The sequence below is a fragment of the Carassius gibelio genome, chromosome B22, assembly GCF_023724105.1.
Source record: "Carassius gibelio isolate Cgi1373 ecotype wild population from Czech Republic chromosome B22, carGib1.2-hapl.c, whole genome shotgun sequence".
Taxonomy (NCBI): domain Eukaryota; kingdom Metazoa; phylum Chordata; class Actinopteri; order Cypriniformes; family Cyprinidae; genus Carassius; species Carassius gibelio.
This window is the reverse complement of record NC_068417.1, coordinates 12,095,786-12,122,807: the sequence shown is the minus strand read 5'-3', so window position 1 is coordinate 12,122,807 and position 27,022 is coordinate 12,095,786. Positions and strand designations below refer to the sequence as shown.

The following is a 27,022-nucleotide window of genomic DNA, read 5'->3' as shown; positions in this document are numbered from 1 at the left end:
GCTTTCCAGAGCCGTTGAAAAATTATTTAATCGCTCTGATGCTTTCGTGCTCCGATTTGGGACATTAGCCAACTTGGCATTTGGCCAACTTTCCCTCCCACGTGAACCTCCGTAAATTCAGGTTGGCTTTGACGATTAACAGTCCACATGGGTTAACTTTTTTCGTCCTTGGCTAATGAGAAATAGGACAACCCTTGCCCGCTATTAGAACAATTTATCATTGCACACCTGTGAGGCATTTTTCTTTTTTTTCTTTTTCAGTTTTTAATTGATATTTAGCACTATTGAGCATGACAGTTGTGTTTAAGGTGGCGATACTATACCATATGTATCCGGTATTTCTTAACACAAGAAGTACTCAAATTCAATTTATTTTCCATGTAAATTTCAAAGTACATGTATAACAATAGACAGATAAAATTGCCAGCAACAAAAAAAAAAAAAAAAGAGTTGCTGCGTTGAAAAGAAAAACTTGGGCGAAAAAGTCCGCCTTAACATTCTGATGCCGCTGATTCAGAAGCCATCAAGCGGTATCTCTGGTCATTATCATTCCTTCACTGACCAATTAGCGCTCATTAGCAGAATGCTAGTGTGTTATGGGCAACAACAACTCAACCTGTGCAAATGGATTATACAGTGTTCCTGGATGAACAGGCAGTAGTGCAAGTAATAACAAGTTACTTTAATAACAAGTTACTTTTGCTTGTTGTGAGTAAATAAATAAATCAGAGTGTTGAAGAGGGGGAGGAGTCTATGTGTGGTGTGGGGGGTGTTGAGGGGTGTCAGAGGGCAGAGTTCAGCAAGGAGACAGCTTTAGGGAAAAAGCTGTTCCTGAATCTTGTGGTCCTTGTCCGGAGGCTCCTGAAACGCCTTCCGGAGGGGAGGAGGTTAAACAGTTCGTGGTCAGGGTGAGAGGAGTCCTTGAGAATGCTGCAAGCTCGACGTAGACAGCGTTTCTTCTGGATGTCCTCAAGAGCAGGAAGTGGTGTCCCTGTGATGCGCTGGGCAGTTTTCACCACCCTCTGCAGTGCCTTGCGGTCAGCCACTGAGCAGTTCCCATACCAGACTGTGATGCAACTGGTCAGGATGCTCTCTATCGCACACCGGTAAAAGTTCACCAGGATGGTTGAAGACAGCTGGTTCTTCTTCAGTGTCCTGAGGAAGAAAAGGCGCTGGTGAGCCTTCTTGACCAGGCTGGAGGTGTTTGTGGCCCAGGACAGGTCCTCCGAGATGGTGGTTCCCAGGAACTTGAAGCTGGAGACACGTTCAACAACCATCCCGTTAATGTGGATGGGGTCATGCGTGCTTCCTTTCTTCTTCCTGAAGTCCACAATGAGCTCCTTGGTCTTATTGGTGTTAAGGAGCAGGTTATTGTCAGCGCACCATGTGGCCAGGTGCTGTATCTCTTCCCTGTAGGCAGTCTCATCGTTGTCACTGATGAGGCCAATCACCGTGGTGTCGTCCGCAAACTTAATGATGGAGTTGGATCCATGCACAGGCTTGCAGTCGTGGGTGTAAAGGGAGTAGAGGAATGGGCTCAGCACACAGCCCTGTGGTACGCCAGTGTTAAGTGTGATGGTGGTGGAGTGGTTGTGGCCTGACCGAACATCCTGAGGCCTGTTGGTCAGAAAGTCCATAATCCAGTTGCAGAGGGAGCTGTTAATGTCCAGGTCTCCAAGTTTTGTGGTCAGCTTGGAAGGAATGACGGTGTTAAATGCTGAACTGAAGTCAACAAACAACATCCTAACATACCTGTTGTTATGGTCCAGGTGTGTGAGTGCAGAGTGCAGCACTGTGCATACTGCATCCTCTGTGCTCCTATTTCTGCGGTAGGCAAATTGGTGTGGGTCCAGTGTGGGTGGGAGGCAGTCTTTGAGATGTGCTAGGACCAGTCGCTTGAAGCACTTCATAATGATGGGTGTGAGTGCTACGGGGCGATAGTCATTGAGGCACGTTGGGGAGGAGTGTTTTGGTACTGGCACAATGGATGTGGACTTAAAACATGTAGGCACAGTTGCTTGGATGAGGGACATGTTGAAAATGTCTGTGAAGACCCCTGCAAGCTGCTCTGCACATGCCCTAAGCACACGTCCAGGAATGCCATCCGGGCCAGCAGCCTTGCGTGCGTTGATCCGGCTCAGTGCAGTGTGGACATCTGTGGAGGTGAGTTTGAGAGGTTGGTGGTCTGAAGAGGCTGAGATTTTGGTGGCCGTCTCCTTGCTGTCGCTGTTGAAGCGAGCATAAAAGTCATTTAGCTCGTTAAGGAAGGATACGTCCGTGACTGTTGGTGTGGAGTTGCTTGACTTGTAGTCACTGATAATCTGGATGCCCTGCCACATGCGTCGGGGGTCAGAGTTGGAAAAGTGTTCCTCTACCTTCAACTTGTAGCAGTACTTCGCCTTTTTGATGCCCCTTTTCAGGTTAGCCCTGGATTTACTGTAGGCCTGAGCGTCGTCTGACCTGAAAGCGGTGTTGCGGGCTTTCAGCAGAAGTCGCACCTCCTTGTTCATCCATGGCTTCTGATTAGGGTATGTTGTTATCTGTTTTTCTGTTGTTACACTGTCAATGGTGGAGTTGATGTGATCCAGTACAGAGGAGGTGTAGATATCAATGTCCGTGTGAGAGCCACAGGCAGCCTGTGAAGCAAACATACTCCAGTCAGTGTGTTGAAACCTGTCTTGAAGTAAAGAGTCAGCTCCAGTTGGCCACACTTTGATGGTCCTCACTGATGGCTTCACACGGTTGATGAGGGGTGAATACTTAGGGGTGAGAAACAAAGAAAGGTGATCAGACTGTCCGAGGTGGGGGAGGGGGCTCGCGATGTAAGCTCCATTAATGTTTGTATAAACATGATCCAAAGTTTTGTCTCCTCTGGTGTGGCAGGAAACATGCTGGTGAAATTTGGGGAGTACTGTTTTTAATTTGCAGTGATTAAAATCACCCGCGACAATAAAAGCAGCCTCCGGGTGAGCAGTCTGTTGTTTACTAATGGCTGCATGAAGTTCGTTCAAAGCAAGCTTGGCATTAGCATCCGGTGGAATATAGACTGCGGTTATTATGGTGGAAGTGAACTCCCGTGGCAGATAAAAAGGTCTACATTTAACCATGAGAAACTCTAGGTTAGCTGAGCAGTGTCTCCCAACAATGACAGTGTTCGTACACCAAGCTTTGTTGACATAAATGCACAATCCACCACCTCTTGTCTTGCCTGAGTCATCTGCCGTTCTATCTGCCCGGAGCGTGTAGCGTCCTGCTAGCTCAATGGCATTGTTGGGTACGTCGCTGTGTAGCCATGTTTCTGTGAAAACCATGACATTGCAGTCCAGAAGTTTCTTACTGTGGGTGATGCGGAGTCGTAACTCATCCATTTTGTTCACCAGTGACCGCACATTAGCGAGAAAAATGCTGGGTAAAGAGAGCCGGAGCGGTGTTAGCTTTAGCTTAGCTCTTAGGCCTCCGCGCTTCCCCCGCCTTTGTTTACGATCTCGACGCCGCCTGCGAGCACTTCCGCCCGGCCGGGTAGAGTGCGAAGCTTCGGGTGTTCTAGCGATCTCAGGGATGAGTCGAAGATTGGTGATAAAACTGCTGGTAAAGTCCTCACCGATATCCAAAAGCTCCTGTCGGGTGTATGATGTTAAAGCAAAGCTGTTCAGTACGAACAGACCCGAGATGAGCAGGAATAAAACTGCAAAATTGCAAAAACTGGAGAGACGCTGAGCCTCACGATGTGTTCGCGCCGCCATCTTGGTCTTTTATAGGCAATAGTAGGATCGAGCCCACGACAGTTCCTCCTTGAACAGCAGGTGATCGTACAGACAGTGATACAAGGATCTTCGCCTAATAGCTCCTCTTCGGGGCAGACAACGGCAGGTAATAGAACAACCTGTAGTAAGAGACTTTCACATGGCAGATTACCTTCAGAGCGGACCTTCAGAACGGATGGCAGATAGTGGAACAGACAATGGTAAGACAGCTTCACCCAGTGGCCTTTCCTCAGAGCAGACAGCAGCAGATAATAGAACAAGCTGTTGTAAGAGACTCACACAGCAGCTTCGAGTATGACAGCAGATAATGGGACGGACAATGGTATGAGGTCCTCACACAGCGGCTTCTCTTCGGAGCCGACAGTCAAATTATACACCCACACTTGTGCATGCAATCGGTTACTTCAAAGAACCACCCGTGTTCACTTCACACTAAGCACTGCAGTCCACTGCAGACACACAGTGAATATAGCTCTTCTACTATTCTAGAACTTAAATCTCCAACACTGCTGCATAGATGATAGGGGTGCTCAGCCGCTCTCCAATCCTCATCCAGTTCACTCTGTAGATTTGTTCCTCCAATTCCCCAAAACGCTGTGACTAGAGTTCCACCTTCCCGCCGCGTTAGTCCTTCCCGCTCTGTCCTCCACCATCCCGCGGTATTAATCCGTCAGCTCTGTCCCCGCGGCATTAATCCATCTGCTCCGTTTCCATCCCTGTTCCCACTCTGTTCTCCCCCTCTTCATGTCAGAATGCCCCTTTTATAATCCACCTAATCAGTCTGTGTCCCGATCGCCATTGACTTCCCTCCTATCACACAGCTGAAGCTCGTCTCTTCATTACATCGCTGCGCCCCGGACACAATACATGGGGGAAACCCCGGAACCGGCCCGGTGTCACGGTGTCAAACTGCTCCCACTCGGAAACATTTCCCAGGACAATAGTTCCTCCCTGTCTGTCATCCTGTGACAGACACGCATGCACAATTTTCCCGCCAATCCACTTCAGGGCAAACTCCGCCCCACAGCTGATTCTGAAGTTTTTATTGGTTGTGTTAAAGTGTTTCCTACACTATGCAACAAAAATGCTAACCCCTAAACCTACCCCACACCTTACCTTAACCAGTGAAATTGACTGAATGTCGGGATTAGCGCTGAATAGCGTGGTAAAGAAAGTTTCAGTTCAGGACATAAACAGTTAATAAGATCATGCAATATGAGACTCACCGGACAATGGCACCTTTTTAGTTACACCCAGCATCACAAATAATAATATCTATATATAGCATTTTTTTTTTTTCAGATGAACTAGAAACAATGAATTTATAAGGTTTTATTTTGAAATGTAAGCCAGGAACAATTGGCTGAAGCCACAGCCAATGGTGAAAGTCTTTGCGAAAGGAGACCCCGCCCCATTTTGGAGGTTCTGCCCAATTTTGGAGTTCACGCCCCATTATGGAGATCTTTAGTATGCAGTTAAACCCACTTGAATTTAGCCATCTAGCCCCATAGACTCCCATTCATTTTGCACTCATTTTTGGAACTCTGGTGGAACTGCAACCAAAATTAGGTACAATAGGACTTAATAGGGAGTGGGAAGGCTCTCCATTAGGGGTGCTCCGATCACGATCGGCCGATCGTTAATGCCCATCTCGTCAGTAAAGCCGGTTCTCTAATCAGCTGTTAATTCCATCAGGTGCGTGATTTCACATAGAGCCGCTGTTACTACACAGAGCCGTTGTTAATAGAGAAGATGCGCCAAAAAACCCTGAAAATGAAGTGGATTTGCGCATCTTCTCTATTAACAACGGCTCTGTGTAGTAACAGCTGCTCTATGTGAAATCTAGGGATGTTCCGGTACTAGTCTGGACAAATTCCAAATGGAAGTGATCATCCCTATCCCCTTGAAGTGAGGACTTTGGAGTGAGTGGGGCATGTGCGTGCCATTAAGTAGTCGTTAGGAAAGCACTTTGCTAAAGGAGCGACAAAATGTCCTCATTATCTTCAGCTGAGATGTTCCTGTGACAGCGCAGCATGTGACCGTCAGCAGATGTCGCTGTTTTACTGTTATAAATGTTTATTTTTTTATTTTATTTTTATTGTTGTTAGCATAACCGTTGCAAATAAGCATACATTTAATATTTAAATACGTTTTAAAAATATGCTACACTGTAAAACCCGACCAGTAAACTTAACTCAAACCGTTGGAGTAAACAGATTGCCTTGATTTAAACCATGTAAGTTTTAAAACTTTGCATTCAAGTAATTAAGTGATTAACTAAGTGCTGATTGAGAATTAGTGATGAACAGCTGCTGCTAACAAACAGAATCACTGAAGAAAAGAGAAACACAAGAACTACTACAACTGACTTCAGACACAGCCTTAGATGAAATCAACTGAAATAAAATACATGAAATCTCTCAAGATCTGATTAAACAACCCCACAAACAGCATCACCAGCTCCACTTATTAATAACCAGACTGACTTTATTTCTGTCAGTCGTCTACAGAAGATCTTATTGAGAATGAACTAAGGTTTAGATGTTGATTTATTGTTTCATTTGAAGTAACCATGTTAGAGATCAGTGTTTGCTTTAGATGGGCTCTTGACCCTTGATTTCTGTCTTAGTCTTTTCTCTGGCTGTTATAACCGTGTGTTTCTAAAACACATTTGTTGTAACTCAAAAGCCCAGAAGAAATACCATGAGGTGTTTACCTGTACCTAGGTGTAGGGTGTTATACTTTATATAGGTGATGATAATTATTCATTATTATTCACAAATATTGATCTGTACAGAGTCTAATCTCTGATGAAACAAATGTGTAATTAGTGGAAGTGGACATAATAAAAATGACACCAATAGCCAGTGATTCTGTAATAATCAGTTGACTTCATACACATTTTGTACACATAAATTTGTCTTCTATGCCAGTAACTGGTCAAACACAGACATCAATAATCAGAATATGAACCTCTACAATGGTGACAAAAAATATGCTGCAATGCATGCTGGGTACTATTGTAGTACAAAACTCATCCATTGCGCCCAGCATGCTCTGCAGCATTTTTTTTTTTATGGTCACCATTGTTGAGATTCATATTCTGATTATTGATGTCTGTGTGTGACTAGCTGACGCCAGAGAAGACCAAACTGTTTGGGAAGTCTTTGTATTAACTGATTTTCACAGAACCACTGGCTCTTAGAATCACGTTTACTATAAAAAAAATCAAATTACACAACACTTATTTCATCATAGATTACACTCCTAGCAGTTCAATAATTGATGATTATCATCACCAATATAAAGTAAAACAACCTACACCTAGGTACAGGTTAACACCTGATGATATTTCTTTAGGGCTTTTGAGTTATAACAAATGTGTTTTAGAAACACACGGTTATAACAGCCAGAGAAAAGACTAAGACAGAAATCAAGGGTCAAGAGCCCAACTAAAGCAAACAGTGATCTCTAACATGGTTACTTCAAATGAAACAATAAATCAACATCTAAACCTTAGTTCATTCTCAATAAGATCTTCTGTAGACGTCTGACAGAAATAAAGTCAGTCTGGTTATTAATAAGTGGAGCTGCTGATGCTGTTTGTGGGGTTGTTTAATCAGATCTTGAGAGATTTCATGTATTTTATTTCAGTTGATTTCATCTAAGTCTGTGTCTGAAGTCAGTTGTAGTAGTTCTTGTGTTTCTCTTTTCTTCAGTGATTCTGTTTGTTAACAGCAGCTGTTCATCACTAATTCTCAATCAGCACTTAGTTAATCACTTAATTACTTGAATGCAAAGTTTTAAAACTTACAGGGTTTAAATCAAGGCAATCTATTTACTCAAACGGTTTGAGTTAAGGTATATGTCGGGTTTTACAGTGTATATAATATATAAAAACGAATATATTTAAAACTTTTTAAAACATTAAATGTATATTGTTTTTATGTCGATGTCCATCAGTGAATCTGCTGTCACGGGAACATCTCAGCTGAAGATAATGAGGAAATTATGTCGCTCCTTTTGCAAAGTTCATTCCTAACGACTACTTAATGGCACGCACATGCCCTACTCACTCCAAAGTCCCCGCTCCAAGGGGATAAGGATGATCACTTCCAAATTTCATTAGCCCGGGTACCGTTTGGTCCCTAGTGAAATCCCTAGTGAAATCACGCACCTGATGGAATTAACAGCTGATTAGAGAACCGGCTTTACTGACGAGATGCGCATAACGATCGGCCGATCGTGATCGGAGCACCCCTACTCTCCATAGACGGGCTCTGCTTAGATTCCGAGTTTGTGGAGTGCATGCGCATGAATGTGTGACATCACTGGTGAACAGCCAATCACAAGCCTTGCAACACAAAGCAAGTTTGATTTACTTCAAATAAACAATTTATAATAACAACTAAAATTGCTTGTGTGTGAAAGATAAATAATAATAATAATAATAATATGAATTCCAATAATTATATAAATCATAAAATGGCTTTTTTTTTTTTTTTTTGCATTAGTAGTCTTTAATTTGGAGCAAGATAAACTGGAGTGACTTTGTGTAAGACATGTGTCACTTCTCTCACATCTGATTGGTCCAACTTCAGCACTGTTAAAAATCGCTGTAAAAAAACGGCCAAATTTACATGACAGTAACATAGACCAAGGGAAGTCGTGGCCTAGTGGTTAGAGAGTTTGACTCCTAACCCTAGGGTTGTGGGTTCAAATCCCAGGCCAGCAATAACACGACTTAGGTGCCCTTGAACAAGACACCGAACCCCCAACTGCTCCCCGGGCGCCGCAGCATAAATGGCTGCCCACTGCTCTGGGTGTGTGTTCACAGTGTGTGTGTGTGCACTTTGGATGGGTTAAATGCAGAGCACAGATTCTGAGTATGGGTCACCATACTTGGCTGAATGTCATGTCACTTTCACTTTTTTTCAACGCTACTTTTGCGTCATCGAATGGTAACGCCCGTTTTTGGGGGAAAACAAACAGATTCCTGATACAGAACTCGCTCCAGGGACCTTTTGTTTTTCATTGTTTCTGATGTGTACAGGCCAGTCAGAGACAATTTCAAACAGATATTGTTTAGTCATAACCTGCGAATATATCAAATGTAAAATCAGTTAACAGCCAAGGTAGCGTGCCTAATGAGAGCTAACGTTAATCATGTAGCTACTAGCAGCTTCGTATTTCTAACTACAACAAAATTGTCAATAGCTTAAATCAAGTGAAATATGATCCAAGTAAACCACTGACTCCTCTTGACATGGCCTCATCATCTAGTTTATCATACTGTGAGTGTGTTAATGACAAAAAATAGGCTACTTGGTGATTCCACGAGATAATGGTAACGTTATATGTCCATATTTGGCCACTGCGTGGGGTTATTAATCCAGTTTTCCACCATTTCAAAGGGACACCTCTGTAAACACCGTATCCAGTAGCTTCTTTGAATATCTCACACGGTCCTCGGCCGGCAAAGAGAGTGTGTATGTTTGTGCCATTTTTGCTATAAAGAAATTAGAGCGAGTTCTGTATCAGGGGAATCCGTTTGTTTTCCCCCAAAGAGGGGCGTTACCGTTCGATGACGCAAAAGTAGCGTTGGTCTATACTGTTTTTCAATAAAACAGTGCATTCTGGGTAATATTCATCATTTTCGAGAAGGTAGCCTGCTGTTATATATCGTAAATTAACAACGTTCAAAGTCGACACTCAGCGGCTGTGTTTCAAATCACACCCTACACCCTCATTCACTATTCCCTACATGAGTTTACTAATATAGTCCACCTGACAGAGAGAATGAACACTAATGAGTGAATTCAGACACTGATTAACAGCTGCTGTTAACGAGTAGAATCACTGAAGAAAAGAGAAACAAGACAAAAGCAGTTAAAGTCAGTCACAGTAAAAAGTCACAGTAAAGTCTACTGGGGAACATTTACCTGATCATTACATTCATAGACAGCTTGCCTTTTTACACTACACTTCATTAATGTCCCAATCAGTCACAGTCTCCATCAAGCTAATGTCATTTGGGTTATGAGTTATCACTACATCATTCTCTTGGAAGACAACAAAGATTCACAGATGGTAAAGAAATAAGCAGGACTGATGAACCACATACACAAAATAATACTAACGTGGAATTAATACCAGAGACGAGCTGACGATAAGAGTGTACTGATCGATCATCAGTGGTTTGTTTTTGTTTGAACTGATTAATGACGCCATCTGGAGGATTGTTAAAGAACAGCAGCTAAACAACATCAGCACCGTGAGCTCAACCACTAACATGTGTCTCATGGATGTTCTGTTGCATGTATTTCAGTGAATATGTCATATATATTTGTATATTCATTTACAAAGAAGTAATGTTTACAGAATACACCTTCACAGACCTGATAAATATCAGCTCTTCATAAGGGTGGAAAGTTAAAAGCAAAATGTTTCCAAGCATGTACAGTGGTTTAATGCCTGCAAACACATAATAATAGCTAAATGCACTAGAGAGTTACAGAAGGCCTCAGTGTTATTTTCCCAATTAAAGCATATATATAATGTATTTACAGTACAGACCAAAAGTTTGGAGAAACCTTCTCATTCAAAGAGTTTTCTTTATTTTCATGACTATGAAAATTGTAGAGTCACACTGAAGGAATCAAAACTATGAATTAACAGATGTGGAATTATATATGGAATTATATACATAACAAAAAAGTGTGAAACAACTGAAAATATGTCTAGGTTCTTCAAAGTAGCCACCTTCTGCTTTGATTACTGCTTTGCACACTCTTGGCTTTCTCTTGATGAGCTTCAAGAGGTAGTCACCTGAAATGGTCTTCCAACAGTCTTGAAGGAGTTCCCCGAGAGATGCTTAGCACTTGTTGGCCCTTTTGCCTTCTGTCTGCGGTCCAGCTCACCCCTAAACCATCTGGATTGGGTTCAGGTCCGGTGACTGTGGAGGCCAGGTCATCTGGCGCAGCACCCCATCACTCTCCTTCTTGGTCAAATAGCCCTCGATGCCTTCAGTGTGACTCTACTATTTACATAGTCATGAAAATAAAGAAAACTCTTTGAATGAGAAGGTGTGTCCAAACTTTTGGTCTGTACTGTGTATATATATATATATATATATATATATATATATATATATATATATATATATATATATATATATATATTAACTAAATAACTGTCTAGAGGTCATACTAAAGAAAAACATATATTGAGCCACCACCACAGACACTTTATTAAAATTAGAAAAGAAAAGAAAAGAAAAGTCATCTAGCACTCTGTTCTGGCTTCTAATCTAATGTTATAAAAGGTTATCTGGTGGTCAAAACACTGAATATAAATTCATATTTCATTTTATTATTTATTTACTCCTTTTTTTTGTCAGTATGCTGTTTTCATTTTGTTTTATAATTATGTGCAGGAAACAACTCCACAAATACACAAATAGAAATACATATCACGTAGATAAATCACTGTAGAATTAAACTGAAAACTGAATGTTACGTATGAAACTGATAAACCTTTATGAATTAGCCTATATTTGAAAAGATGCTAATGTTGTCACATCACGGGACAAAAGAACAAACAACCCGAAGACCTGAAAGATGAACTGATCAGTTCTCTTTCTGGCTCAATACTGCATTGACTGACACAGGTGAACTTTGTTTTATTTTAATTTTATTATACCATATATCAAAACAATGCAACGAGAAACATTAAAATGAGAAGGAAAAAAATATGAACAACATTAATATGAAAACCATGCCAGAGGACAATAACAACATAAAAATAAATAGATAAATATTTTGGGGGTGTCACTTTATACCTGTTTACTATAAGCTCGAATAGGTTTTTTACTTGTGCAATTTCATAGAATCTTACAATTCAGCTTGGAATCATTTAGAAAATGAGAAAAGTTTGGTTTGGAGCCTGACCACTTCATTTTATGAATATAAAACTTCCCCATTACAATTAACAATTGTATGAAATATGCTTCATCTTTGTCAACTCCATGATCACTGAAGTATATTATTACATCAAATCCACTCAACTGCAAATAAATGTCCAATATTTTCTTAATAAAAAACTCCACATCAGTCCATATTTTTGTATGTATACAATGAAAAAAATAAATGAAAAATAATTTCCTTTTCACCTTTACAGACATCACAAGAGTAATCAATTTCTGATTTAAAGCATTCCAGCACATGTTTAACTGGATCTATTCTATGCATTATTTTAAAAGAAAACTCTTTTACTTTATTAATATAAAATTTGTCTACTGTTCTCCAAGCTTTACGCCAATTCCCATCTCCAAGACCAGAAAAAGCGAGCTGGAGGATAAACAATGTTATTAAGTATATTCCTAATATAATTATTTGAGACTCTATTTTGTATAATATTTGTATTAGCAATAAATATTTTACTCTTGATCTCTTCAAAATTCAAATCTTTCTCATGTCATGCATTTCTAACAAGAAACAAAACTTATTGAGGGATTGCATCCATTACAACTGCAAATTCCTTAGGTTTAACTGGTATTTTGAATTTATTCAAAAACTATTTATATGTTAATAAAACTCCATCATTGTTTGGGAGCTGGCTAACTGCTATATTTGTTTTCAAACCAGACACAGGTGAACTACTAGCAGAACATAACCTATATAATAGCTATTGCGCATGCGCGACTGAACGAATCACTTCCCCGAGATGACTCGTTATTCCCGAGTCAAATTAAAGATTCAAATCTTTAAAAAACTACACATCACTACTTCCTTGTTGGGATGATGCCGGCCGGTGTGGGTGCTCTCCTGGCTTCCGCGTAGGACTTAATTTTACTTCGAATTTCCAACATATCTCGTTTATTTGAGGTACCGCAGTGAAAATAATGGGATGCTACGTTGTGATCATTTTATTTGCCTTTTTCGTTGAGGGTAAGACATCTATTTGATTATATAGGCTATTTTTTACACTTTGTTTTCCATGATGAAAAGTTCTTCATTTTCGACTATGCCCATCAGCATTTCACTTAAAATTTTGCCTTTTATTTAGCGCTGTTTAAGGCATTAGTATAAAACATAAATACAGTGATTTTGTTCGTATGAATCAACTTTATGGAAGTGCATTGCTTAGTTTCTTTAGTTCTTCCTGTTCCGGAATCCGATTTAACGCAGTTTCAAGCTCGTCATCACTTATTTCTAATTCAAGCTAACGTTATATGTATCTGTAATTTCGTAATGATCGTTGTTTAAAATGAAACGTGTGTAAATGAATGTAAATGTCATTTGCCGATCAAATCCAACTTTATTTACAAAGCACCTAATAAAACAACGAAGTTGACCAAAGTGTTTAACCTTTTAAACAAATCCCACACCTCATAGGGAAGTGTGGTTGCTTTCGCCACACATTGAATTCAGATCAATAAACCAAGATTTACCTCAGCTGGATTAATTTATTCGAATTTATTTTTCTTTTTTGTTATTAAATGTGAATCATATAGTTATAGATTAAAGTAGTATATGGCTATATACATATTTAATAGAATCACAGATAGTACCTTAAACACTGACGGGCTCTTACACTTGAAATAATGAACACTTATCCATTCTAAACCCTAAGTCAATGGGATCCTGAGTAATCTTAGTTTGCATTTTACACTGTTTATACCTAGTGTTAAAAATCATGGGCACTCAAGTCTGATGTGTCACACAGTTCATTCTTAAATTATTCATTCTTGGTTACTGCTATTATTTGCATTGTCAACAGCGATTACAAGAAAACCACATTTGGTTTTTGACAATTGAAAATTGTAGTAATTGTAGACAATTGTAGTATCTTACCCTGAATTGGGTAGGATACTACATTTGGACTTAGATCTTAAAAAAATAAAGTTTTTTTTTTTTTAGGAACCAGAATCGAAAATCATATTGAGATATCATCAATACTTCTTAAGTTACATGTGCACAAATTTAGGAAAATATTGTTTGTTTGTTTGTTTGTTTATTATTTTTATAGCACATTTAAAAGTAACTCCAGTTGACCAAAGTGCTTTCCAATAAAACAACATATAAAACAAAATAATCAAAAAACAACATGACCTAAACAAACACCAGACCATCTTATATATACACAAATATCTCTCACCGAATGCCCGGGCAAGTAAGTGCCCTCTTAAGAGTGTTTTAAAATGACCTAGTGAGGTACAACATCTAATTTCCAGTGGCAGGTCATTCCAGAGGTGAGGTGCCGCAATCAAAAAGGCATGGTCTCCTTTGGACTTTAAGCAGGAGTTAAGGACCTTTAATAAAAAAATTGAGATTACCTCAATTAGCGTGTTGTAGAATAAAACTGGATCATGTCCGATATGTATTCAGGTGCTATGCAAGGCTTTAAAAACATACAGTAAAACCTTGAATTTAATTCTAAAATTAATCAGCAGCCAATGCAACGAAGCTAGCTCTGAGGAAACACTGACCTGTTTCTGGGGCTCAGTCAGCAGTCTAGTTGCTGCTTTTCGTAATACTTGAAGACTATTCAACAGAACAGCTGGAATCCCCAAATAAAACAAAATTTTGCCCATCTTTTGGAAAATGGAGTTGTGAAGTGATTTGAAATTTACATGCCATGGGACCTTTAAAATCATTTAAAATAAGTTTTTAACATTTTCGTTTTTAATTCCTCAAAACATTTATGCATTTGTAGCTTGAGGGAAAATGCATTCATGTCCTACCTTACAGTCTGTGTAAATGCATCTAAATGAGGGTGACCTTATGTACCATTTTTCAGGGAAACATTCTGACCAGGATTTCTACAGTATATCGCCCTAAAATATCCAGGTTTTGGCTTTGTTTTGCTGTTTGATCAGAGCGATGCATATACATGTACACGTTAGCGGTGTTCAACTTGAAGCAGCCCAGGCTGATCACTGTATGACAAGTTACTAATTATAATGCTCACATTTATTAAGTTATTCAAAAAGCAACTTCAGAAAACGAGCAAAAAAACATTATCAAAGAACATCGACTTCAATCTGAATGCCTCTGATTGGCACTGCATTCACAAACTCCACGGAATCATGTGTTTGATTGTTTATAATGTGCAACACTGTAAAACACGTAAAAAGACGTATGATTGAACCAAAAAGCCCTAATATTATTCGATAATAATACTAGCCTGATAATAATAATAATAATAATAATCGTCTTGATATCGTCAAAGGCATCAGTCACAGCTGATATCTCTGACTATCACTGATACACAATACTATCATCTATCGGCACAACTCTACCCTGCAATATAATAGATTTTTATACATTTGGTCCCCACAATATGTGTGCAATGAACAGATTAACACACACACACACACACACTTGTAACTGTTCGTTTGTGTCTGCAGGTGTGTTTGATGATGAAGCTGAAGTGAAGTCAGTGAAGGAGGGAAATCTTGTTGCTCTAAACACTGGTGTTATCAAACAACAACATGACATTGTGCGGTGGTACTTTAATGACACTCTCATCGCTCTGATCAATGGACATCGCGATACGAGCTGTTTATATGATGGTCCTGACGGGAGATTCAGAGACCGACTGAAGGTGGACTATGAGTCTGGATCTCTGATCATCACAAACACCACAACTGAACACACTGGACGTTATGAAGCAGACATCATCAGAATAAGCCATCCAGGAAAAAGTGAAAGCTTGACTGAAAAGAAAAGCAGAAAGTGTGACAGCACAAAAATCATCAAAAAAAGCAGCAACCATGGTGGTGAAATCTTAAAATTAATCAATCTGACTGTCAATGGTGAGTTATTTAATGTAATTTTCTCTGTAATAATTGAACCGTGATCTCCAGACCTGTTTATTGTCTTTTCCTGTATGTTAATGAGAAGTTACAGTTTGGTCATTTAAGACTCTTTTTCTGAATCCTTAACAGTCTTAAATCTAAATGATCGCTCTGACTGGTTGAACAGCTGATATTATTAGTGTGAAACTGTAAATGAACAAAACTGTTATAATAACTTATTCCTTCAATATCAATTTGTGTTATGTTGTATTTCATTTTTATTCTCTTATGATTTCCAGCCTCAAAAGCTGAGAAAAACTAGGAAGAACCCAAAAATATATCACAGGGCCAAAAATACTGACACAAGAACGTGTCATCCACTCGGTTTTATTTATTTATTTATTTATTTATTAAATTTTTTTGTAAAATTATAACAAATCGCACAAAACCTATTACAGTGTAATTATAAAAGTAAATTGTTCTGATGGGAGCATTTTCCTCATATTTCTGTCAGTTACATGCAGGAGTGTCAGCAATATATTTCATATATAATATATTTTTTCACTCTTACACTAATGATGATATCTGTTCCAGGTTCAGGTCTGTCTCCAGGTGGCGTAGCAGGAATTGTTGTTGGTGTTCTGCTGCTTCTGGCTGCAGTTGTTGGTGGTGTGATGATCTTTCGCCGCAGGAGCTCCAGCGATGGTAAGTATCAGCTACAGATACTATAGTGAGAGGAAAACCTTTTCATTTTGCAAAATTAGTGTTTAATTGTGTGTAATGATTTTTCTCAAACAGACATGAAGAAAATCAAACACTTTCTAGAAAAAATGTCTAAGGATAAGGTAAGATACTGCACTCCTGTAGTGTGTCTTTAGATCTGTGTTTGATTTCACCTGCACTGACGAAATCATCTCCAGAAGAAACACATTTAAACCATTTCTCTGACTGATGACAGATGTTCTGTAAATGGCATTCTTCATTTCTCTCTCTTTGCTTCATGTCAATCTTTATTTTCTTACAGACACCGAATGAAAAAGGTCTAATAATCTGAGAGGACTGCAACATCTTGGGCAAAAAAAAAAGCGTCTCTAAAAATAAGCAATAGTTTTGAGCTGAAACATTGAAATGCTTTGCAGGTCTCTCATTAATGTTTAAGCGCTCAGTGATATCTGTTATTGAAATATTGAAATGGCTGTTACTGGAAACATAGCTAATATTAACTGTGTGATGCTCAGTCATATTGTCTTTCTTATTGTTCATTTCAACCAATTTCATTTTCATGTAATTATTTGTCAAAGGAAAGTCCCTGCAAGTTTATGTAATCTTTTATCCAAAACAACAAAAGAACATCTGCAGTTTGTTATAGTTCATGTAATAAGTACTTTTTAGTTCATGGTTGTGTATTATTTTTAAACAGTAAGTGAAAGTTGTGTAAAATATCTTTGTACCTTATGTGCTTCATGAATAATTTTTTTCTTTCTAAGTGGTTTGTATTTAAATCACAAATAAATGTATTGTCTAAATGTATACAACAGATGCTTTGTGATTATTAAAAAGATGAAAATAGCTAAAAAGCCCATTTATCAGAAACAAAGAATCAGTTGAGCTCGCTGATGAAGATGAATGAATGTTTGCAGCACCAAAACAAGGACAAAAAGTCACCGTTCATAGCTTTTACTTTGACAGAAGTTGACAAAGAAAAGAGCTGTAATAACTTTGAAAGCAGCTGCTGTTGTGGATTCTGTTGAATCTTTATTTTCTAGATAAGTAAAAAGGACTTTTGATTCTGTATGTAAACTTGTACATGTGAAGTTAAGTTTATTTGATTTTTCCTCTTCAGCTTAAAATTGTGTTGTGATTCATATCTGAGATATTGCTATTTAAGTAAAATCCTTATAGAAAAAAATAAATAGGAAAAATACTTCGAGAACTAAGGCTACTGAAACTGTTGCTATTGCACTTATATTGTCTCATAATACATTTTACACTGGGTTTTAAATAAACTGTTTTCTGCTGCAAATGTTTCTATTCAACCATAATTTTAAACTGAATCTGAATTTTTATTCATTCAGATTATTTTATGGCATTCCTGCAGTTATTATACAGGCCCGTGTATGATTCACAGATGTATATCAGTCTGTAAATATTCAGTTTTAGTTTAATTCTAGGATGATTTATTGGTGTGACAAATGTTACATTTTTATTTTCATGGTTGCTGCAAACAATTATAAAACAAAATGAAAATAGCAACATTACATAAATTGATTTAAAAAAATAAAAAAAAAATAATGAAAACTATAAATAACAAATAAATGTACAATGCACACTTGCATAGTATTAAAGAAGAAAGTTAAAAGAATGTTCATCGCTTTGGCCACCAGATGTCTCCTAAAACACCAGATTCAGGTAATGAACCCTTTCTGATCGAATTCAGTAGAAAACGTTTGTAAGAAAAGCTTTGTTTCACCATCACTAAACACTTTTAGACCACACATAGTTTCAACTTTACAATTAAAACTACAATATGTCAGAATATTTCTGATATTTGTTCTGTTTTCTTTTATCCTCTAGCAGATCTGACGTCATTGACCAAAACAACCACAGCAGCTGCAGTAGCCACGCCCATCAGAGCAGAGATAACCAATCGGATCACAGCTTCAACTGTATCACAACAATGGATGTGGACTTCTGTAAGTAAATAAATACATTGTGATATTTTCAATAAGCTGACTTTAGTCTCTAGATAAAAACAAACATATTCAAAATCAAGCCTTTAGAAATACGTGAGTAGGCTTAAGATGACATGAGCTAATTCATAATTTCATTAATAAATTATTGTATCCTAAGCTATCAGTATCGGTAAAATCAACAAATGTATTAATTGCATAGATTCAATTGATGCTCTTATCACAGCTGCTGTACCTGAACATGTGTGACACAGTTGACTGATGTCCAGATGTTGAGTCTGGTTGCTACAGTGTTGAGTGATGTCCAGATGTGTGGTCTGGTTTGTGATGGGATTGTTGATCACACAGCTGTAGCTGTTTTTCTCCTGATATTCCACCTCCAGAGGTAGAGAGAGACTGATGCTGAGATCAGACACACTGATGCTGGACAATAAACTGTTTCCTTTGTACCAGGAGAGAGTCACATGACTCACATTCACCACTGAACACAACAATGAACAATTCTGCTGTGATGAAGATGATGATGATGATGAACATTGTGAAGAGTTACTGCTGATGACAGGAACAGACAGACGAGCTGAAAATGACATAAACAAAACTTCTGTAGATCAGAATGTGTTTATTGCCGTGTCAGTCAGTCAGTGAGTGTCTAGTGTACTCGCACTGCACTGTTGCCTTGAACCGAGCCCTAGTGCATTCGCCCCCCTCCCCACTTCCCCGCTGGCCTGCACTCATACTTGCACTAAACTTTCCGGGCCGGAACACGCTTTCATCATAAAGCCTACGAGATAACAGAGAAAACCATTTTCGCTAATATTCTGTGTGATGAATTTACAGGTCCTTTTCAAAAAATTAGCATATTGTGATAAAGTTCATTATTTTCCATAATGTAATGATAAAAATTAAACTTTCATATATTTTAGATTCATTGCACACCAACTGAAATATTTCAGGTCTTTTATTGTTTTAATACTTATGATTTTGGCATACAGCTCATGAAAACCCAAAATTCCTATCTCAAAAAATTAGCCTATTTCATCTGACCAATTAAAGAAAAGTGTTTTAATACAAAAAAAGCCAACCTTCAAATAATTATGTTCAGTTATGCACTCAATACTTGGTCGGGAATCCTTTTGCAGAAATGACTGCTTCAATGCGGCGTGGCATGGAGGCAATCAGCCTGTGGCACTGCTGAGGTGTTATGGAGGCCCAGGATGCTTCGATAGCGGCCTTAAGCTCATCCAGAGTGTTGGGTCTTGCTTCTCTCAACTTTCTCTTCACAATATCCCACAGATTCTCTATGGGGTTCAGGTCAGGAGAGTTGGCAGGCCAATTGAGCACAGTAATACCATGGTCAGTAAACCATTTACCAGTGGTTTTGGCACTGTGAGCAGGTGCCAGGTCGTGCAGAAAAACGAAATCTTCATCTCCATAAAGCTTTTCAGCAGATGGAAGCATGAAGTGCTCCAAAATCTCCTGATAGCTAGCTGCATTGACCCTGCCCTTGATAAAACACAGTGGACCAACACCAGCAGCTGACATGGCACCCCAGACCATCACTGACTGTGGGTACTTGACACTGGACTCCAGGCATTTTAGCATTTCCTTCTCCCCAGTCTTCCTCCAGACTCTGGCACCTTGATTTCTGAATGACATGCAAAACTTGCTTTCATCCGAAAAAAGTACTTTGGACCACTGAGCAACAGTCCAGTGCTGCTTCTCTGTAGCCCAGGTCAGGCGCTTCTGCCGCTGTTTCTGGTTCAAAAGTGGCTTGACCTGGGGAATGCGGCACCTGTAGCCCATTTCCTGCACACGCCTGTGCACGGTGGCTCTGGATGTTTCAACTCCAGACTCAGTCCACAATCTTCCTCAGGGTCCGGTCACCTCTTCTCATTGTGCAGCGTTTTTTGCCACACTTTTTCCTTCCCACAGACTTCCCACTGAGGTGCCTTGATACAGCACTCTGGGAACAGCCTATTCGTTCAGAAATTTCTTTCTGTGTCTTACCCTCTCGCTTGAGGGTGTCAATGATGGCCTTCTGGACAGCAGTCAGGTCGGCAGTCTTACCCATGATTGCGGTTTTGAGTAATGAACCAGGCTGGGAGTTTTTAAAAGCCTCAGGAATCTTTTGCCAGTGTTTAGAGTTAGTTAGTTGATTCAGATGATTAGGTTAATAGCTCGTTTAGAGAACCTTTTCATGATATGCTAATTTTTTGAGATAGGAATTTTGGGTTTTCATGAGCTGTATGCCAAAATCATAAGTATTAAAACAATAAAAGACCTGAAATATTTCAGTTGGTGTGCAATGAATCTAAAATATATGAAAGTTTAATTTTTATCATTACATTATGGAAAATAATGAACTTTATCACAATATGCTAATTTTTTGAGAAGGTATATTGTATAATTAATTTTTTTGATTTTCACTTGTATATATCAGATAATTATTAAGGAGGCAGCTAACGTTAATGAAAGAACTTGCAGCTTTACTTGCAAACTACAATTCCTGTTCATCAATTATGTGAGAATCAGACCTGTTATAAACGCAAACATACATGATTGAATTAAATTAATTGAAAAATGTACTATAGTTGTAATAATATGTTTACGTTCAATGATGAACGTAACGCATACAAAATAGTAGCAGTTCCATGCTCCGGCGCGGTTAGCGCTCACACTACATGTGTACCGTGTTCCAGCCCAAGTAAACCACACTCTGGCCCACCTCTTCCAACTGGGCCAGGGACAGCTAAACAAACCCTGTCCAGGCACAGCACAGAGCTCTCACACTAGTCAATCAAATTGGGCTCTGCTTGAACGAATCGTTTATTTTACGCATGCAAATGACTTGTCCAAAGTGAGGTGAAAGTTAAAGTCTGACATTTGCCAAGTATGGTAACCCACAATCCTACTCAGAATTGGTGCTCAGCTTTAACCCATCCAAGTACACACACACACACAGCAGTAAAAAAAAAAACCCCACCTAGGCTAAGTCGCAACTCGGGTCGCATTTTATTAGACCTAGGTGAGCGCGGGGCACAAAGTAACACTTTTTGACTTTCTCAGTTTGTGTACATCCACACGGGGTTAGGAAAATAATTTTTTATTCACAGTAATTTTACACTTGTCTAGTATAAATATGTTGCTTTGTTTCATAATTACAGTGTATGTTTTTCTGGAAGTGAAATGTGACAACATGCTCTATAGGTTGGCTACATTGCAACATCTGATGGATACGTTGTAACATGACCATATGAAAGCTTAAAATGTTATCTGATCAAATAAAAAAAAATGTACATGACAAACTAAAATATTTAGTTAATAGATAAATAAATAAATAAAGTCTCAAAGTCTTGCCCCCTTCTTCCTTCAAAGGCATGTCGAGTCACGTCCAGCCTCGTTGGGAAATCCTACATGGCTGCAGGTCAGGTGGCCGCATCGCTCCACTCGATGGCGGTTCTTCAAGCCTACCAAGCAGAGTACTTAAAGGAACTCGGCGATGGAGAGGGCATCACACCCGAGGCTGTGAAAGAGCTGCGGTGAGCAACAGATTTGGCGCTACGCTCTACCAAACATACTACCAGATCTGCAGGCCGTTCTATGGCTGGGTTGATTACGGTTGAGCGCCACCTTTGGCTTAATCTCACCCACATTAAAGAAAATGACAAATGGATGCCCCTATTTCAAAGGATGGTCTGTTTGGAGAGGCGGTCACTTTGGTGGTGTAAAAGTTTAGGACAGCAAAACTGCAATCAGTTGCTTTCCACCAGATGATTCCTTGCAGGCCCCTTTTTGGTGTGTCCTCTACTTTTTAGGTTAAGGGGAGGACAAAAGGGAGAGGTGAGCGTGGGTAGAGTGCAGAGTTAATTGCGGTTTCTTACTCTTTGCTGTTTCTTTCTCTTCCTGATTCTTCGAGGCGATGACGATAAATTGATCATGTTATCGTTGTAGTGTGGAGAACAAGGCGCTGGATTGCAGCATGAATGTGGATTAGTTGATCGCCCTGGAGGAATATCCATGTGAACAATGCGAAACACGGAAGTAAAGCAGCGCCGCCATTACTGCATGCCTTGCTGCTGGGGAAGTAGCAGAAGCAGCGTGTTTGTCCCGTATGCAGCTGTAGCAGATGTTGGCTGTACGAAAAGTTATTTTTATTTAGTTTTTTTTAATACGTATGCTGTCGAGTGATGCCGGGAAGAGCGTGTTGTGTGGTTGGCTGTTTTAACAACAGCAAAAAACTACAGGCCTGGACTAAAACCGTTTGTGAAATTCACGAACTGCCCATGTTAACAGCCGTACGGATTACACAGAGTTCCTGGACAAGCGGAGGAGTATTTATTGTTTGAATTTCGTAATAAAATTGACAGAATCTGAGAGCTGAGTTTTTTTCTTCTATCATATGTAACCTGCTCTGTCTAGTCTGTCGGTCTCCGTGTCCTTTTTGCTTCTTGATTTTTCTGTGCATGAGAAAATGGGTGGCATGAGGGCATGTGAAAAGCGTCGATTGCGTGTCTCACATTTTATTGCATTTGCATTCGTTGTTTGAAGAGTTAAAAAAATCCGTGGGTCTTAACGCAATTACAATCGTATTGTGTGTGTGTGGTGTGAATTTGCATATACTGTACTACTGGAATTCGTGATTGGTTGCCAGCAAATTTAAAATATTAAATTGAACGATAAAATAACGTTATAATCCGTTTAATAGCCTTTTCACATTTTCCTATTCGGAACTATAAAATTTCATTTTGCTTCCGTTCCTGTCAGAATTGTGTTTGTTTTCTTTCATTGAACAGGTTAAGAGCCAGCTGATATGGATGAAATAATATTTTAGTTCAATACTTTAAGTGCCATTTTTTTAATGGAATTTAAATAAAATTGTATTTAATTTAAATAAAATAGATGAAGCAAACATTTAACTCACCGTGTACAGTGAGACTGAAACTCTTGATCACACTGTTGCTCTGTAGTTGATAGAGTCCAGTGTGTTCAGTTCTGGTGTTTGTGATGATCAGAGATCCAGTTTTTTTGTTCAGCTTCAGTCTGTCTCTGAATCTCCCATGAAGAACTTCATCATATACAGAGATGCTGTTGGCTATTACATTGATTTTAACTATCACAGTGTTTTCAGATCCAAACCTCCACAGAATCAGATCTTCATCCATTATTTCAGTAAAACCAGAGTCTAGAGTGACTGAATCTCCCTCCGTCACTGACACTGACTCTGTGACTGTAACCATATCACCAAATACATCTAAAGAACAGAGACACAGATTTGATGTTTTACTTAAATAGACCAGATTCCACACAGAACAAAACTGAACTGCAGCCCAGTTCAATATTTAGAGCCCTTAATTTGTTAACATGTGCCTAAAACAGGAAAAAGACATCAGTAACTATACAACAAATTGAAGAATATAACAGTGTCTGTCATTAGTCTCTATTCAGATAAATCAATAATCATTTCATGCCACTACAAGGTGGAAAAGCCATGAATTATTTGACATAAAACAGATTAATAGTTTTTGCCCCTGCAATATTTTTCTCTTCTGGATTAAATTAGATCTCACAAATATTTGGTTTAAGCAACCATTTAAGCTTTTATCTTGGAAATCATCTGGCTGTTTAAAAAAAAAAATATTAATGGCTCTGTATTAAATTTCTATAAATAAAATATATCAGATTAAAACTAAAGTAAAAAGTTAAAATTAATATGATTATAACTTACCAACCAGGCGCCACAAGCAGAACAAAACAAACATGTAAACCATTTTCAGATGACAGCACTTAAAGTGTGTGAACACCTAGCCTTTATGAGAGGACTCACAGGACAGTGATAAACTGCAATATAGCTAGTGTTGTGTGTGATTTATCTACCAATAATATCTGAGCACCACCCACTCACTTCACATGAACAGGCTTGTCTTGCATGCATTGGTCCTTCTCAAAAAATTAGCATATTGTGATAAAGTTTATTATTTTCCATAATGTAATGATAAAAATTAAACTTTCATATATTTTAGATTCATTGCACACCAACTGAAATATTTCAGGTCTTTTATTGTTTTAATACTTATGATTTTGGCATACAGCTCATGAAAACCCAAAATTCCTATCTCAAAAAATTTGCATATTTCATCCGACCAATAAAAGAAAATTGTTTTTAATACAAAAAAAGTCAACCTTCAAATAATTATGTTCAGTTATGCACTCAATACTTGGTGGGGAATCCTTTTGCAGAAATGCGGCGTGGCATGGAGGCAATCAGCCTGTGGCACTGCTGAGGTGTTATGGAGGCCCAGGATGCTTCGATAGCGGCCTTAAGCTCATCCAGAGTGTTGGGTCTTGAGTCTCTCAACTTTCTCTTCACAATATCCCACAGATTCTCTATGGGGTTCAGGTCAGGAGAGTTGGCAGGCCAATTGAGCACAGTAATACCATGGTCAGTAAACCATTTACCAGTGGTTTTGGCACTGTGAGCAGGTGCCAGGTCGTGCTGAAAAACGAAATCTTCATCTCCATAAAGCTTTTCAGCAGATGGAAGCATGAAGTGCTCCAAAATCTCCTGATAGCTAGCTGCATTGACCCTGCCCTTGATAAAACACAGTGGACCAACACCAGCAGCTGACATGGCACCCCAGACCATCACTTACTGTGGGTACTTGACACTGGACTTCAGGCATTTTAGCATTTCCTTCTCCCCAGTCTTCCTCCAGACTCTGACACCTTGATTTCCGAATGACATGCAAAATTTGCTTTCATCCGAAAAAAGTACTTTGGACCACTGAGCAACAGTCCAGTGCTGCTTCTCTGTAGCCCAGGTCAGGTGCTTCTGCCGCTGTTTCTGGTTCAAAAGTGGCTTGACCTGGGGAATGCGGCACCTGTAGCCCATTTCCTGCACACGCCTGTGCACGGTGGCTCTGGATGTTTCTACTCCAGACTCAGTCCACAATCTTCCTCAGGGTCCGGTCACCTCTTCTCGTTGTGCAGCGTTTTTTGCCACACTTTTTCCTTCCAACAGACTTCCCACTGAGGTGCCTTGATACAGCACTCTGGGAACAGCCTATTCGTTCAGAAATTTCTTTCTGTGTCTTACCCTCTCGCTTGAGGGTGTCAATGATGGCCTTCTGGACAGCAGTCAGGTCGGCAGTCTTACCCATGATTGCGGTTTTGAGCAATGAACCAGGCTGGGAGTTTTTAAAAGCCTCAGGAATCGTTTGCAGGTGTTTAGAGTTAATTAGTTGATTCAGATGATTAGGTTAATAGCTCGTTTAGAGAACCTTTTCATGATATGCTAATTTTTTGAGATTTTCATGAGCTGTATGCCAAAATCATCAGTATTAAAACAATAAAAGACCTGAAATATTTCAGTTGGTGTGCAATGAATCTAAAATACATGAAAGTTAAATTTGTATCATTACATTATGGAAAATAATGAACTTCATCACAATATGCTAATTTTTTGAGAAGGACCTGTAGATAATCTGATCTATATTATTTTTGCAACAATGACTTCCCAAAATGTAGGCTAATTGTTTATTTATTATTTTGCTCTTAAAAGTGTAAAGGGATTTTAGGAGGTTAAGATGTTTTATGATGCCATCAGTAGATCACACTCACACAAACCACATGTTTGAATAGCTGTTTTTTTTTTCTTCCTTCTTTTCACCCAACAGATCAAACCACAGCTCTGTATGCTGCCGGTTTCACTTTGACTCACATACAGGTGCTGGTCATATAATTAGAATATCATCAAAAAGTTGATTTCACTAATTCCATTCAAAAAATGAAACTTGTATATTATATTTATTCATTACACACATACTGATATATTTCAAATGTTTATTTCTTTTCATTTTGATGATTATAACTATCAACTAAGGAAAATCCCAAATTCAGTGTCTCAGAGAATTAGAATATTGTGAAAAGGTTCAATATTGAAGACACCTGGTGCCACACTCCTATCAAAACACCTGCAAAGGCCTTTAAATGGTCTCTTAGTCTAGTTCTGTAGGCTACATAATCATGGGGAAGACTGCTGACTTGACAGTTGTCCAAAAGACGACCATTGACACCTTGCACAAGGAGGGCAAGACACTAAAGGTCATTGCAAAAGAGGCTGGCTGTTCACAGAGCTCTGTATCCAATAGGGCTTGAACGACTTCAGATTTTTAAAAGTCGAATCGAAGTTGACTAGTCGCTGATGACGTAAATAATGAACAAATAAATCTGGAGCTGTGATAAACCACTTGTGCACAACTGTGGCATATGACACAGTGCTGCGTACATGGCTATAGACAGTTTCAATGGCAACAACATAAACAAACGTTACTGCGCATGCATGCTTTTATGGCCCTAACTTAACTTCCGGTAGACTTCCAAATAGAATCAGTAACGATAGCCAAGTCCCTTGAGTAAATGAGTCAAGCAAATGCAGCATGCTGCTTCACTAAGAAAGACAAAGTATGTTCACAACAGATGTTAAAACATGCATGAATGTTTTAAACTAGATCTCACCCAACACACCCAAACCTGTTCAATACCCCACTGCAGCTAAACCACATTCTGTTTAAACAGACCCATAGAAAACCACAGCTCATGGTTTTGTTTTTCTAGCACAGAGAATGAACATTATACCTTGAATGCACTATATATGGGGAAGTGAAACTTCTGTGGTCTGCCTTATTTTTAAGAAATGTTAAACCTGAAGAGTAGAAAACATGTGTATTATTGGATGCCAGAAGCATGTGTTAGTTGGTATAGTAGTCTGC

The 27,022-nt window shown here is 39.0% G+C and overlaps 2 protein-coding genes across 2 annotated transcripts; one reads left to right on the top strand and one right to left on the bottom strand.

Annotated features, from left to right (window-relative positions):
* Positions 1-12,532: 12,532 nt before the first annotated feature.
* On the top strand, positions 12,533-17,554 carry LOC127987127 (uncharacterized). Its single transcript, XM_052589426.1, has 5 exons — positions 12,533-12,712; positions 15,175-15,582; positions 16,159-16,269; positions 16,363-16,409; positions 16,589-17,554. Exons 1-5 carry the CDS (start codon positions 12,667-12,669, stop codon positions 16,616-16,618), a joined length of 642 nt encoding a protein of 213 aa, XP_052445386.1. The 5' UTR covers positions 12,533-12,666; the 3' UTR covers positions 16,619-17,554.
* Positions 17,555-17,760: 206 nt separating this feature from the next.
* LOC127987101 (SLAM family member 9-like) lies at positions 17,761-24,327 on the bottom strand. Its single transcript, XM_052589395.1, has 4 exons — positions 23,980-24,327; positions 23,176-23,505; positions 18,490-18,831; positions 17,761-18,255 (listed from the first exon to the last, which is right to left on the bottom strand). Exons 1-4 carry the CDS (start codon positions 24,020-24,022, stop codon positions 18,128-18,130), a joined length of 843 nt encoding a protein of 280 aa, XP_052445355.1. The 5' UTR covers positions 24,023-24,327; the 3' UTR covers positions 17,761-18,127.
* Positions 24,328-27,022: the final 2,695 nt, after the last annotated feature.